This window comes from Stegostoma tigrinum, chromosome 24 (genome assembly GCF_030684315.1).
Source record: "Stegostoma tigrinum isolate sSteTig4 chromosome 24, sSteTig4.hap1, whole genome shotgun sequence".
Taxonomy (NCBI): domain Eukaryota; kingdom Metazoa; phylum Chordata; class Chondrichthyes; order Orectolobiformes; family Stegostomatidae; genus Stegostoma; species Stegostoma tigrinum.
Genome location: NC_081377.1, coordinates 21,460,014 through 21,475,857, shown reverse-complemented (window position 1 = coordinate 21,475,857; position 15,844 = coordinate 21,460,014). Strand labels below are relative to the sequence as shown.

Here is a 15,844-nt window from a genome sequence, read left to right as displayed (position 1 = left end):
TATGCCATTTACTTGAAATGCTACCTTTCAAAATATTCTTCTGCAGGGATCTGTACTACAATGGTTCTTATCATGAGTAACAACAGAAATATAGTTGGAATTTTAAGGCAGTTGTTTGGTTTAACTCCATTGTATGTTAAACAATTATAACGTAAGCCTTGTTGACCTGTTCTGTTTCTAGGTCTGAAGGTGGAGGTGACTCACTGTGGACAGATGAAAAGGAAGTACAGAGTATGTAATGTTACCCGACGGCCGGCCAGTCACCAGACGTAAGTGCGTGGTCCTGTGTAATGTCCTGATTTTTTTTTTCCGGACTAAACTCTTTTTTCATTTGCCTAGAGCAAATTTGTACAGAGTGCAGTATTTGGCGAGCTAAGCATATTGACTTCTATAAAATAAGAATAAAATCTATTGGATAAAGACCTGGACTGCTTGATAGAATACGTTTTACAGAATATTTCCGATATACCATTTAGAAGTATTTGTGGTGCAGGATTAACTTCTTTGTTTAAGGCGATTGGTAGAAGAATTTGAAGAGACAAGAGAAAAATGTTTTTACCCCACAGGATGTCAGCTATCTGCATTTTGGCTGAGTGAAGACATTGAATTTGTTTAAAAGGAACTTGAATCTGTGCTGTAACCCACAAGGCTGAGGACCAGGTGCTGGAAAGTGGGACTAAAATGGGAAGCTAGTTTATTCATCTAATGGGCTGAATGGTGTCTCTTCTGTGCTGTGACTTTTCTATGGTTCTATTGCCAGGCAGACTGGAAAAGACGAGGAATATCCCTGATACTGAAGGACAATATCAAGACAATAGGGAGTCAGGATTTTGGCTTGGAAGATTAAATAGTAATTAGGAATAACATTAGCCATCAAAATAAACAGAGATAGTAGGAACAGCCGATGCTGAAGAATCTGAGATAAAACGGTGTGCAGCTGGATGAACACAGCAGGCCAAGCAGCATCAGAGGAGCAGGAAAGTTTGATGTTTCGGGTCTCGACTTTCCTGCTCCTAAACTGCTTGGCCTGCTGTGTTCATCCAGCTTCACACCATATTATCCCATCAAAATAAACACTGATTCTTTAGAGATGGACAGAAGAAACTGTTGTGGCAAACAAGGATATTGAGCACATGCTTTGTCTGTTTTCAAAGTAGAAGACACAAATTACATACCAGAAATGGAGGGTAACAAAGGGGCAGATAAGAAGTGAGGAAATACACTGCATAAACCTGAGGGACTAAAATCTGACTAATCCTTAGGATTTTTTATTTAGTCGTGGGACTTGGGTCTCGTTGACTGGTCACATATTTATTACCTATCCTAGTTGCCTTTGAGAAGGTGTTGGTGATCTGCTGTCATCAACCGCTACAGTCTGTTTGGTGTTAATATGAGGATGCACTAGTTATGATTTCCCTAAATTCCAAAATGGTCCCAGAAGATTGGAAGTTAACAAATATGACACCTCCATTCAAGGGAAAAAAGAACGTGGTGGAAAGAAAGGGAACTATAGATTGTAGAATGAATTTGGATAGTTTAGTACTGCACTTAGAAAATCATAACATGATCAGACAAAGTCCAGCATGGTTTTATAAAGGGGAAATAGTTTTTAACATTTTTTTTTTAAGGATGTAGCTTGCAGGGTTTATAAAAGGATAAAATATCAAACAAAAGTTTAATACATGTGACAAGGACTCCTTGAATTGGAGTAGTATCTTTGCATGGAACAGTGGATTTGCTAATGGACAGGAAACAGAAGGGATCAAAAGCATATTTCCAAGCTGATGGGCTGGGGCTAGAGAAATGCTAAAAGGGACTGAAAGTACTATATCTTCATTTTCTGGCAAAACACTTCCAGGGAGGGATGTAAAATTTAGGAAGCAGTGAGTGGGCAACAAGGCAGGAAATGATGATGGAAAGTGAGGTTATTCACACAAGTAGTAAGAAGAGTAAAACAGAATGTTTGTTTATAAAAATCTGGGACATGTAAATTTTGATGTTCAGAAGAATTGGAATGGACTTGTACAAGTGAGAAGATAAGTAGTTAAAATTGCAGGTGGCATGTTAGCCTTTATTGCAAGGGGATTGGATTACAAGAATAAGTGAGCCTTACCACAGTTGTCTCAGACTTTGGTGAGACCACATCTGGAATACTGTATTGATTTCATCTCCATTGTTAAACAATGAAGTATTAGAATTTGAAATATTACGATGGAGAATCATTAGTCTGGTTCATGAGATGAGAGGATTGTACCAAGCTGAGATGCTAAGTAAATTGGGTTAATACACTTCAAAGTTCAGATGATGATGTGATCTCATTGAAACATACACAAGGATCAGTCTCTGCAAGAATGTCAAGCCAAGAGGCTGTTGGAGGAGGAGGGTGGCAAATGGGGAAGGAAGATCGAACATGAATACCATGTGGGTGGTAGGGTGCCTCCAGTGGCACAGGATCGCTCTAATGAAGGGCCATGAAAGGGTGGAACCTTGAGAGGTTGTTCTTGGGACTGAAAGGATTGAAATGTTTTGGGAGAAAGTAGGAACTGAATTGGTTGATCAGCCACAGAGGAGCAGGTTTGAAGGGCCAATTGGCCTGATCCTGCTTGTATTTCTTTTTTTCCTATCTTCCCATGCTTCCCGTGCCTGGGGATTAGCAAGCCTTTGGAAATAAAGGAAATAAAGTGCAATGAGGAGCAACAGGAAACACAGTTGAAGTAGATGGTCATATTGAAGAGTGGAGTCCCTGAAGTGATATTGCCAAGTTATGGAAGCCAGTTTTGTTTCCGGATGATTTGAAGGGATAGAAATGCATGGGGCACTGTTGTTGTTGCTGACCCAACTAAAATATTGGTTGGGAGCTTGCCCTTACTTACTACTGTCAGGCTGTTAATGCGATAGTGGCAGGATATCTGTTTTCTTATGAGTTCTGGATTACAAAGCTGTTGGTCATTCATGGCTAGCAACTCCTCTAGTCCCCTAGGGAGCGTTGGGAGAGAGCAGTGACATCATCTGGAACTACAGTATCCATTGAGGAATACCATTGGAGCTGTATCTCAAGCTGAGTACTGGGGTCAGGCATTGGCAGATCACTGAGGGGGCGTGGCAATGGTGGTGGATTGATCTTGTCATGGGGTGGGGGGGGAGATGTGTGCTGTGGTTTGATCTTGTCAGGGATGGGTGCCTCCAATGCTCAGAGGGGACCTATGATAGAGGTCCTATTTCCTAATTTCCCCAATAGCTGTCATCCGTCTATCCTGGGTAAAATTAGAGAGGGGGATTCATGATGCTATTATGTGCCCATTCATAGGTCCTTGCTAAGCCCAGAGGTGCACTAGTTGCTTCAATACCTCCACTGCTACTCCAGGTCAGACCATGATGTTAAATTGAGATCCCTACTTTTGTAGTCATTGGAGAAACATAACATCCAGTCTGTGGGACTTGTAATAGTTATGGAACAGCATAGTTGTGAGTTTGTTCTTAAAGATTTATCTGTTAAGTCTTGAACCCAATTAATTTAAATATTTAACTGTTGAAAAAATTGGACAAAATGAGATCTCATCATCTTTTTTAATTATGAATCTATCTTGCATCCTTGCAGGAGTACTCTACTATTGTGTGCAACATGTATTATCCATAACAGGCCCAAGACAAAGTCTTGTAACCAATATTTACACCATCTAGTTACTATTGTATCTTCAAACAGCTTTTTTTAAAAAAAAGTTAGTTTGCTATTTAGTCCCAGTAATAGGAGAATTTGCTCAAATGTCATCTGAAAAGGAAAGGGTGCAGCTGCCATATCCCACCTGACTTTAGGGCTGCTTTCTCAATAGAGAGAAATGACACCGGCAGTTTAACCTGAAGGTCACCACACCTCAGGAGTGGGATGAGGTTACGAAGGAGAGTCCTTCATGGTTACCTCCGCCAGAGTGGGAATTGAGTTCACACTGGCGTCATTCTGCAAACTCTATATTAATTTCTTACTGCTTGGAGTTAAATTTTTCCGTTCCAAATGCATTAATAGATTGACTTTTTAAATCTATGACTTATTTCTCAGTTTTGTGATCTTTGGCAATTAGAAATGGCACCCAAGGTAATACACTAATACTTTTTCAGCTACACTTGTTACAGCTAATTGAATATACTTTTCAGGTGGGTGCCTTCCCCTTTTTCATATTGGAATCCTTAGGTGAATCTCATTCATGAATTTCCTTCAATATTAAAAATAACTAGCTTTGTCTATCTACACATCTGTTTCCTTGAATTTTAAGATAAATTCCAGTCTGAAGTGCCTCTAGATATTATTCTCTTGTAACACATTTTTTAGTGATGTCTGCTTACTTCTGTGGCTTTGAAACCATCTTCTTTGTTATACGTAATCTTTGTTTGCATTGTCTGTCTGCTTTTAATCACCTGCATTATTCAACCTGTCGACATTCCGACATAATGTGTCGACATAATGTGGACTTCACCAGCTTCAAAATCTCCCCTTCCCCCACTGCATCCCAAAACCAGCCCAGTTCGTCCCCTCCCCCTACTGCATCCCAAAACCAGTCCAACCTGTCTCTGCTTCCCTAACCTGTTCTTCCTCTCTCCCATCCCTTCCTCCCACCCCAAGCCACACCTCCATTTCCTACCTACTAACCTCATCCCATCTCCTGGACATGTCCGTTTTCCCTGGACTGACCTATCCCCTCCCTACCTCCCCACCTATACTCTCCTCTCCACCTATCTTCTTTTCTCTCCATCTTCGGTCCACCTCCCCCTCTCTCCCTATTTATTCCAGAACCCTCACCCCATCCCCCTGTCTGATGCTACTGGGCCTGCTGTGTTCACCCAGCCTCACATTTTATTATCACTGACATTCTGCTCAAACCAGTTGTACGATCTTTTAATCTATCTGCCCATTGATCTCCTGGCCTATAAATTCTGTGCCTCTCTGCTTTTCTTCACTTCGCCTGACAAAAGGGACACTGCTCCAAAGGTTGTGATTTCAAAAAAAAACCAGCTGGGCTGTAACCTAGTGTCATGTGACTTCTGACTTACCTTTGAATAGCACGAAGTAACTCATGGTTGTCAACTATCTGCCTTGCCAGGTTTCCTCTGCAACTGGAAAATGGGCAAGCAATGGAATGTACAGTGGCACAATATTTCAAACAAAAGTATAATTTGCAGCTTAAGTATCCTCACCTACCTTGTCTGCAGGTAGGACAAGAGCAGAAGCACACCTACTTGCCACTTGAGGTACGATTTGAAATGTAGGGACTTTTGCACTGACGTGAAAAATTGTAAAATAGTTGAATTGCTGAGGTCATCAGCATGTCCATATGTTTCCTGTGCATTATTAAAAATGTTCGTTTAATTCTACCTTTGTACAACATTGTTTTTGATTAGTGTTATTACTTGATGCAAGTAAGAAAAGGTTTTCTGGTTTATGTTGCCAAAATTTCTCCTTTTTCCCTTATCGGAAGTGGTAGACTTTCTTACTAGTATAAATTTCTGTAAGTAGTGACCCTAGAGTACTTCAAGTGGTCATTGTTCATGTAGTCTATAGCTGCAAATGTCAACAGGTTATCCACTAACAAGGATGTTGCAGATGCGTTAGATCCTGCTGTCAGGTGGTGTTCCCATGTGCAGCTTATGAGCACAAGAATCTCATGATCTATTTCTTCCCTTGTTCAGGGATGCTGTAGCCTTCAGTTGCATTCCTAATGCTGACCTCGCTGGTATTCATTAACAGTACAGGTTTAGGTTTGAACTTTGGGAAAGGTCTGGCTTATACAATGCAAGTGGTATGTTTACCTCTCAACTATGAAATTCAGTCCCTAAGATGGCACAATTTTTTTTTAAATTTGGAAATATTGTGAACTTCAGAAGAATAATGACAAACTTCCAAGAGAATATGGAAAAATTGATGGAATGGTTGGGCATGTGGCAAACAATATTTAATACAGGAGCATGAAGTCATTTGTTTTCATGAAAAATTAGAGGCAATGCAATCTAAAGGGTACAGTCTTAAAGAAGGTGCAGATATATTGCACAAATCGTACAAGTTGGGTTGAGAAAATGGTTAAAAAGGAATTCAAGACCCTGGGCTTTATGAATAGAAGTAGAGAATACAAAAGCAAGCCATTTACGATGAAGCATTGAAATGCTGGCCTTAAGTGGAATTGACAATACTCCAGATGAGGAAGGATTTTAAGGCTTTGGAGAGCATGCAGATAAGTTTTATGGGAATAGTTTGAGTCATGTAGATGATTGGAGAAGCTAGCGAGAGAAGCAAATGTTAAGAGATTTGATAGAGCAGCTCAAAACCATGTGAGATCTAGATAGTCAATAAAGCGAAACTGTTCCCTTTACAGAAGTGATTGTATTCTGTCGTTTACAGATTTAGGACCAAAGGTGACTTGAGAAACTTTGTTTTTATGTATTTTCAGTTGGCTGTAAAAAAGGATGCTGACACCTGCAATTAAAGAGATGAGGGGTAAGGACAGGGACATAGAACAGGCTAGATTGGCATTCTGGCGAAGTTTGCCGATGATACGAAGATAGGTGGACAGGCATGTAGTACTGAGGTGGGGAAGCTGCAGAAAGATTTAGACAGTTTAGGAGAGTGGTCCAGGAAATGGCTGATGAAATTCAATGTGAGTAAATGTGAGGTTTTGCACTTTGGAAAAAAGAATACAGGCATGGACTATTTTCTAAACGGTGAGAAAATTCACAAATCAGAAGTGTAAAGGGATCTGGGAGTGTTGGTCCAGGATTCTCTAAAGGTTAACTTGCAGGTAGAGTCCGTAATTAAGAAAGCGAATGTAATGTTGTCGTCTATCTCGAGGGTTGGAATATAAAAGCAGCGATGTGCTTCTGAGGCTTTATAAGGCTCTTGTTAGGCCCCATTTAGAATACTGTGTCCAATTTTGGGTCCCACACCTCAGGAAGGACGTACTAGCCCTGGAGCGTGTCCAACGGAGATTCACACGGATGATCCCTGGAATGGTAGGTTCAGCGTATGATGAACGGCTAAGGATCCTGGGATTGTACTCATTACAGTTTAGAAGGTTGAGGTGAGATCTAATAGAAACTTACAAGATGATGTATGGCTTAGAAGGGGTGGACGTTAGGAAGTTGTTTCTGTTAGGCGGGGAGACTAGGACCCGTGGGCACAGCCTTAAAATTAGAGGGCATAAATTTAAAACTGAAATGAGACGACATTTCTTCAGCCAGAGAGTGGTGGGCTTGTGGAATTCATTGCCGCAGAGTGCAGTGGAGGCCGGGACATTGGATGCCTTCAAGGCAGAGATTGACAAATTCTTGATCTCAGAAGGAATCAACGGCTACGGGGAGAGTGCAGGGAAGTGGTGTTGAAATGCCCATCAGCCATGGTTTAAATGGCGGAGTGGACTTGATGGGCCGAATGGCCTTACTTCCACTCCTATGTTTTATGGTCTTACAGAGAGCAGATGCAAAATAGATAGGCCAAATCATTGCTCTGTCCTGTAGCCATTGTAGAATTGTAAGCAATTTTCTTTTATAAACTGCTTGTAGCCAGTTTTTGTTCTAGAGGTCTTTTCATTCATTTCCTAGTTAAAATTTCCCTTTTTCAAATTTAAAAAATAATTAGCACAGTGGTGGTGACAAATGTATTTGAAACACTTCTTGTTCTTTTATGCTCCTGAATTTACATACGCTCAAATAGTATTAATGTGATGGAAGTAGAGATAAACATCTAGTCAAGTGGTCTGCATAATTTAAACCAGATGTAATTGCCAAATATCTTTTATCTCCCTGCTGTCATACTTCTTACATGGTATTGTACATAATGGCAGTTTAATTGAAGAAGCATCCATTAATAAAGTACATATTGTACACTGCTTTTACAAGGCTTGCTTAAAATTAACTTGAATCCATTGTTTCTAAATTATTTATGAATTTCCGTTTGTAGGTATGTAACGTTGTAGCAGGGCAGCGCTGTATCAAGAAACTAACAGACAATCAAACGTCAACAATGATCAAAGCAACAGCACGATCAGCGCCCGACCGACAAGAGGAGATTAGTCGTCTGGTGAGTGAGTTTGAATTTTCATTTCTTAAAAAAAGTGCAAATTTACCTAGAGCTAAACAAACCAGTAAATCATTATTGGAAATAAAAACTTATCACTTGTGTTCCCAAATGTGTAATTGGAGCAGGCACCTTTTTTTTTATCTGATTTGAATTTGAAGAAATTTGTTAACACTGAAGAATGAAGTCTAGTGAGTGACGACAAATTGATGGAGACAGAGGAATTGAGGAAAATGGGATGAAGTTATTGCAGGGTGGGAGGAGGTGTAGTCTGGGTAGCTATGGGACTCTGGGTTTATAGTAAATGTCGGTTTGTAACTGCTGCCAGAAATGGAAACGGAGAGGTCAAGAAAGGAGAGGGAGGGGCAGAGTGAATTTGAGGGTGGGGTGGAAGTTGTTCGTGAAGTCGATGACCTGCTGTTCAGCCTGGGTGCAGGTTGCAGCACTGATGCACTCATCGATGTAATGGCGGAAGAGTTGGGGAACAGTACTGATGTAGTACTGAAGAGGGATTGTTCGACATAATTGACAAACAGGCAAGTGTAACTGGGGCCCATACAAGTGCCTGTGGCAACCCCCTGGATTTGGAGAGAGTGGGAATAATTGAAAGAAAATTTATTGAGGGTGAGGACCAGTTTAGCAAGGCGGAGGAGGGTATTGGTGGAGGAGCCCGGCTGGGTCTGTTGGAGAGGTAAAAACTGAGAGCCTGTAGGCCATCCTTGTGGGTATGGACATGTAAAGGGATTGAACGATCATAATAAAGATGAAACGCTGGGGTCCAGGGAACTGTAAGTTATCAAAGAGGTAGAGGGCATGGTTTGCATCCCAGATGTAAGTTGGGAGTGCCTGGACCAATGGGGAAGAGAATGGAGTTGAGGTAGGAAGAGATGAGTTCAGTGGGGCAGGAACTTGTGGAGACAGTGGGTTGTCTGGGGTAGTTGGATTTGTGGAACTGGGCAATGCAGGGCTGGGGGGCTATAAGGCTGGAGGTGGTGGAGAGGATGTCACCAAAAACGATGAGATCATGGACCGTGTGGGAGATGGTGGCTTGATGGATCAAGGGGGAGGTGAGACACGGTTTCGGAGAGTTGGCGTTTGGCCCGTGTGATGTACAGGTCCATTGTTTGTTTAAATTCTGATCTTTGAATGAACTGGTCTCCAGTTTCTGCGATGGTCCTGACTAAGGCAAGGAAAATAATCATTTCAAGATTGCTACTTGTATTTAATGTTTTTTTTTGTTGGGATATCTATCTGTGCACGTGTGGTTGATACATGCTTCACCTACGATCACTTCATATCTGTACATAGCCAAAATAATAATTCTTCTGAAAGTCTGCCAGCATCTGCAAAATTTACCCTTTGAAAGAAAATTAGGACGGAAAAAAATCAAACTTCTGCTGCAAAGACTATGCTTTGAACTGTTTCCAGCTGAAGAAGCAGTAATTTTAAAAATCTAATAGCCCTTCCGAATAAAATTTCGAGTGAAGCATTATTACTACAAATCCAAATGAGCAGAAGTTATGGAAGGTGCATCTTTCGAAATTGTTTAATGTCAGGAAGTCCTACCGATGATTTAACTAAACTAGTAGCAATGTACCTTTTAATTGAAGAGCTAAAGTGCAAATCTGTGTTTTAGAAAATTGTGCTTTTTCTGTTTAGTCATTGTTAATGTATGTTGCCAAAGTTGTGTTACTTACCCTTCTCATTTACACATTCATTATAAAAATGAGAATTTGTTTTCTTATTTGCTGTAAACAGTGTCCATCTCCTCAGAATAAGAGTCCATAAATTAGTACAATAAATTGTGATATATCTGCACTGGACCAATCTTCACTGTTTTTCTGTATAATGATTGGTACTATTGAATCTCTAACGCTTTTTTTATACTCCCAATTGCAAAACAGTCCCTGTTACTCTTGCAAAACATGGGTCTGTTCAAACATAAACACCTGTGAAGATATTCTGTTTCATTTGTACAAATCTGGGGGTATCTCAGCATTTGCACTGCAACATATTTGTTGTGAAAGATCAGAAAGAAGTACCCAATATATGCTTCCTTTGTTTACTTGTCAAATTGTTCAAATGCTATGAAGCACATCTATCCTCTTGCAAATGGTTGCAATTAAGTGCTTTCAGCAGGAACATTTTTGAAATAAGGTCGTGGTGAAGCTGTACAAAACTCTGGTGCGGCCACACTTGGTGTATTGTGTACAGTTCTGGTCACCGCATTATAAGAAGGATGTGGAAGCTTTGGAAAGGGTGCAGAGGAGATTTACTGGGACGTTGCTTGGTACGGAGGGAAGGTCTTACAAGGAAAGAGAACTTGAGGCTGTTTTCATTAGAGAGAAGAAGGTTGAGAGGTGACTTAATTGAGACATATAAGATAATCAGAGGGTTAGATAGGGTGGATGGGAAGAGCCTTTTTCCTAGGATGGCGACGGCGAGCACGAGGGGGCATAGCATTAAATTGAGGGGTGAAAAATATAGGACAGATGTCAGAGGTAGTTTCTTTACTCAGAGAGTAGTAAGGGAATGGAACGCTTTGCCTGCAACGGTAGTAGATTCGCCAACTTTAGGTACATTTAAGTCGTCGTTGGACAAGCATATGGACGTACGTGAAATAGTGTAGGTTAGATGGGCTTGAGATCGGTATGACAGGTCGGCACAACATCGAGGGCCGAAGGGCCTGTACTGTGCTGTAATGTTCTATAATAATTCTATAACTGTTGGTATTGTCCTGTGTTTATTTTGTTTCAAAAGGTGAAGAGTAACAGTATGATTGGCGGGCCAGATCCATATCTAAAGGAGTTTGGTATTGTCGTTCATAATGAAATGACTGAAGTTACAGGTCGAGTGCTGCCTGCACCGATGCTCCAGTATGGAGGCAGGGTAAGTCTGATGTTGGACGGAAGCAGCTGGAATTGTGAATGCACAGGACTCGAAGTAAGTGATATAGCACACTGCTATGCCATATGTATGAGCTATACAGCAAAACTATTTTAAGCAAAAGTATTTACCAGCAACTGTTTAATTTTGGCAAGTTAAAAGTCTTGCTTCATTTGGAAACTGCTGCTCTGCTATATTTGACAGTGTCTAACGTGCTGTCCAAAATGGATTTCATGTTACACTTAAGTTTTCTTACTTTGCTTGCGGGGGTTACAAAAGAAGTATTATGCCTGAGGAAAGAAAATATGTTGGTTGTAATTTTTTTCTTTTTTTTTCCAGCCATTTCTATGAAATAATTCTTTTTGTAAATTGTTTTTAACTTGCTACTAATTTCAATATCCAAACGGAAACTTGGAGCTGTTTTCATTATCTTAGGCTATTACATCACAGCGCGCAGGAAAATGGCATGGTTATGCATGCTAGGAGAGAACTTATTTTGACAACTGAAATTTTGCATTTTAACCAGTTTAATTTCACATGGAGCATTTTTCTCCCCCAAAATTTCAAAGGGAGACTTGTCTTACCACAATATATGTTAGAATTTAGTTTCAGTTGGAAGTATTTCATTTTTCCATACAAATTTAAAAAGGGCATATCAATCAACTCAGCATTGTGGATTAAAAGGGCCTCCTGTTTTCACTTTACATGTAGAAATAATATTTCTAATTTCTAATTCCTACTGGTTTACTCAAAGTAACAAATAGAACCTGCCATTTAAGCACTTAAGTTTGAAATAAGTTTATATTTTTGAGATGATGTTTTTGAATTGGATGAATATGCCTTTGTCTTACACTCCTTAGGGTAAATTTTCTGTGGAAAGATGGCAGTCTATATCAAACAGTTTGCTCAACCAATTGGATATTGATGCTGAAGTGTCTACTGTAGTGTTTCTTCTTGGTAGCAACTGGAATGAAACAAGCTGCTTCAGTTGTGGTCTGTCTTGCTCAAGCATGTAGCAGTTGCAAACTGTAAAAGATTAAAAATAGTTTGGGACTCAGCAAGATTTGCAAATTTCACTCTTGTTCCAATTGATGTCATGGATAGAGATTTCAGTAAGAATATGCAAGTTTCTTCAGTTTTTATTCACTTTTCTCATTTTTACATTGCCCTTCACATGACTAATGTTGGAAGGGCAACAAGTCAATTTCAGAAGTTACCATGTGCAAATTCTCATTTTTCCAATGTCCAGTTGTTCCAACCACCCCAGTGGCCATCTTTGGCCTTGGAGCTGTTGCTTTCACTTGGGCACAGGCTCGTGTTTGTTTAAGATCAGGCTATTTCAGACCACTAAATTATTATGACAGTTTCTGGTAGATTTGCAAAATGTGTTTCTAATAGACACATTCCCATTCTAATTTTTGTTAAAAGTTTAAATTTTATGTATTTGGTTACATGTGTTGCTGTTTCTTCATGCACCAAAAATTTCATTCTGTCAGAGCTTCCAGGTAATGCTGGATTAATTTCAGTTTAGTGTCTGAATCCAAGGTTGTGCTGATATGAGGAGTGCATTACATCGAACATGTGCTAGAGAATCTCTCATTCTCTGGCCTTGCTTTGATATTCCTCCAGTGAGAGACTGGACACCAAAGCATTAAATAAAAACCGAAACAACTGCTGAAGCTGTAAATCGGGAACAAAAGTAGAAATTGCTGGTAAAGCTCAGCAGGCCTGACGGCAATTGAGTCAAAATCAGAGTTAACATTTCGGGTCTGGTGACCCTTCCTCAGACCCTTCCTTCTGAGGAAGGGTCACCAGACCTGAAACATTAACTCTGATTTTTTCTCTCAGATGCTGCCGGACCTGCTGAGCTTTCCAACAACTTCGGTTTTTGTTACCAAAGTATTAAGACTTTGCATCAGACTAAGTCTTTTCCTTGAAATCTGTCTAAATTAGTAAAGTAACACTGCTAAGTAAATTCTTGAATTCCAAACACTACTTAGAATTATCAATTCTGCAAGTATTGCCCAAATAATTTCTTTCTTTGAATACACTGATTCAATTATCAGTCCTTCTACATTTCCCTCTGCTAGTTTTTTAAATGTATTAGCATAATGCTTAAATCTTGGTATGTGCATCTGTTGCTGAGATGTTTGAGGTTTCTCACTGCTTGGAAGGCAATGAACTCATCCATCAGACCTGTAGCAAATGCATTCACTTTCTTGTCTAGAAAGGAGCTTGTGAAAAATTATTAGAGAAGTTATGGGAGAGCATCTTGGAGAAAAGTGATCTTTTCATCAATAAATATTGCTTGGCTAGTGTACAATATTTTTTCTAATGGAGTTGATAGAATCTTATTAACAGTGAGAAGCCTTCTTCATGGTTGGGTAGTTGTTGGGGAGACTTGGAAGTTGGAATTCTTCCCCTTCGGGGGTTAGTGGTTAAGGATATAAATTGGAACCGTATTAGGCTACGCTGCCACATTTAATCTGCTTGACCATTCAGTGAGATCATGGATGATTTTCCAGTTTTACCCACTGCCCTATGGTATATTTCAAAAGTCAGTTGATATAAAACTTCAATATGCTTAATCACTGAGCTCCAACAACCCTCGTGGGTAGAAAACAGCAAAGATTCACAACTCTGCGAAAAAATTTCTCCTGCCTTAAATGGCTGATCCCTAATTCAGAGAGCTTGTTCCAAATTGTCCAGCCAGGGAAACCACTTCAGCATCTACCCTTTGAGAACTTCCTATGCTTCAATATATTGGCCAATGGTGTGACTTTAAACTCTATCTTACTAGCACCATGTTCTGTCTAACTGTGCTCAGCCTGAGAACTAAAGAAAATATTGAATAGAAATGTTCAAAATCGTGAAAGCATTAGATACAACAAAAATGTTTCTACTGGGAGGTTAGCAAGCACAGAATACAAGTTTAAGTAATTGTCAAAAATTTCCAAAGCAGAATGAAGACGTTATCTTCTGCAACAAATTAGGATCATGAATGTAATGCCTACAAGTGTAGTGGAAACAGTCAGTCATAATTTTTAAAAGGTAGTTTGAGTGCAGATATGATAACTTCCATGTCTACCACAAAAAGCTTGGGAATGCAAAGGCATCATGAGCTGAATGGCTACCTGGTTTCCATCTATGTTTTTATACCTGTTTTTTGAGTGCATTGCAGAGAGACCTAATGTTTGTTGTGCCTTGCCATTTATGCTGTTCTTAAAATAGAATATGATTTTTGTTTTTAAAAGTCAAACTTTATTGAGCCTTAACTTTTATTTGGCCTGACATCAGTTTGATTATCGTCCTTTTGATAAAGTTGACGTTTGAGGTTAGTTTGAGTTTGCTTTAAAGGGAGGGCATGTTAATTTAGTTACAGATTCCTTCAACAAAGGTTTGTAATTCTACTCCAGAACTATTTGATTGAACACTGAGAATTATAGCACATACCAGTAAGTGAAGTGCACATTCCCAATGTTATGGGACAACTCAACAAATTGATGAGGACTCAGGAATTGGGTCCATGGTCATTTATTTCCATGACTGCAAAACAAAGATTAGACTTTTCACTAACTGTAGTGGGTTACAGATACCTCAAGGTTTTTTTACAGAACACTACCAGAAATGCGTATTAAAATTACCAGTTTCTTTGTCTAAGTGTCTTGTATTATGTGCAGTTTTGCTAGAGCTTTCACAGGCATTGACTGTATGTCACCCAAGGCCAGTAATATACTTACATGAGTGTGACTTCTTCTACCAGCTTTGACAGTCTGTGTACATCTCATTTGTTTTGTACATCTATGGTTCCAACTTACTTTGCTGTTACCAATAGTATGACTGAAGCTTTTACTCTTAACCAATTTCACCCCTTCTCCATATGTGGTGTCAATTATATTCCAAGCACTTAATATTGAACTGAATATAAAAACCAGCAAAGAATGACTTAAACATTGAGAGAACAATAAGAGAGGAAGTCAGCCAGAAATTGAAAAACATATGGTAAGAGTTTCTACTGATAATTTTAAAAAGTTACAAGGTTAAGAAAAGTTAGCGTTGGTTCTATAGAAAGTGAATATAGAGAGTTTAACAAGTGGAAAATAGAGATGGCAGATCATTCAAACAGGTATTTTGAATCTGACTTTGGTATAGAAGATACAAGTAACAATCCAAAAGAAACTCTAAATTTGGAGACAAAAGGGAGGGGGAGACCCTGGGAATATTATAACTATGAGGAAGAGTAAATGCTGGAGCTACAGGCTGGCAAATGTCCAGATCTAAATAGAAGGTGGTTAGTGAGATAGTTGTTGCATTACCTTTTGGGTTCCAAAGCTCCCTAGATTTGTGAAGGCTCCAATTAGTTTAGAAAATAGTAACTGTAACTCCTTGATTCAAAAGAAGAGAGACAGAAAGCAAGAAACTACTGACCAGTTAGCCTAACCTTTTGCCATAGGGAAAATATTAGAAGCTATTGTTATAAAAGGTATAGCAGGACACATGGGTAACCTCAAGGTAGTTGGGCAGAGCCCACATGGTTTTGTGAGAAGGAAATCATGTTTAGACTATCTGTTGGAGTTGCCCCAGGAAGAAAAGTGCTGTGGATAGAAAAGTACTCTATTTAAGTTTCCAGAAGGCATTTGATAAATTGCCACATCAAAGGTCATTGTGGAAAGCAAAAAGTCCTGATGTAAGAGGTAGCATAATGGTGTGGATGGAATATTGGCTGGCTAACATGAAACAGAGTGCAAGGGTAAATAGGTATTTATCAGGTTGACTAGATGTATAAGTGGTGTATCTCAGGAATTGATTTTTGGCACATAAACTGTTCAGAATTTTATGTAAATGATTTTGATAAAGGATCAAATGGTATAGAGGCCTAGGAGTAGGAATAGGCTGTTTTGG

The 15,844-nt window shown here is 39.5% G+C and overlaps 1 protein-coding gene across 2 annotated transcripts in view; it reads left to right on the top strand.

The window, feature by feature from the left end:
* Nucleotides 1-15,844, top strand: part of ago4 (argonaute RISC component 4) — a 78,160-nt gene that overhangs the window by 29,910 nt on the left and 32,406 nt on the right. Inside the window, exons 7-10 of one of the 2 annotated variants that reach the window (XM_048557842.2) lie at nt 182-269; nt 5,094-5,241; nt 7,940-8,059; nt 10,817-10,945. In XM_048557842.2, coding sequence (XP_048413799.1) covers nt 182-269; nt 5,094-5,241; nt 7,940-8,059; nt 10,817-10,945 — 485 coding nt within the window. Of the gene's footprint in view, nt 1-181; nt 270-5,093; nt 5,242-7,939; nt 8,060-10,816; nt 11,000-15,844 lie in introns of both variants that reach the window. The other variant, XM_048557841.2, reaches the window with a different exon arrangement.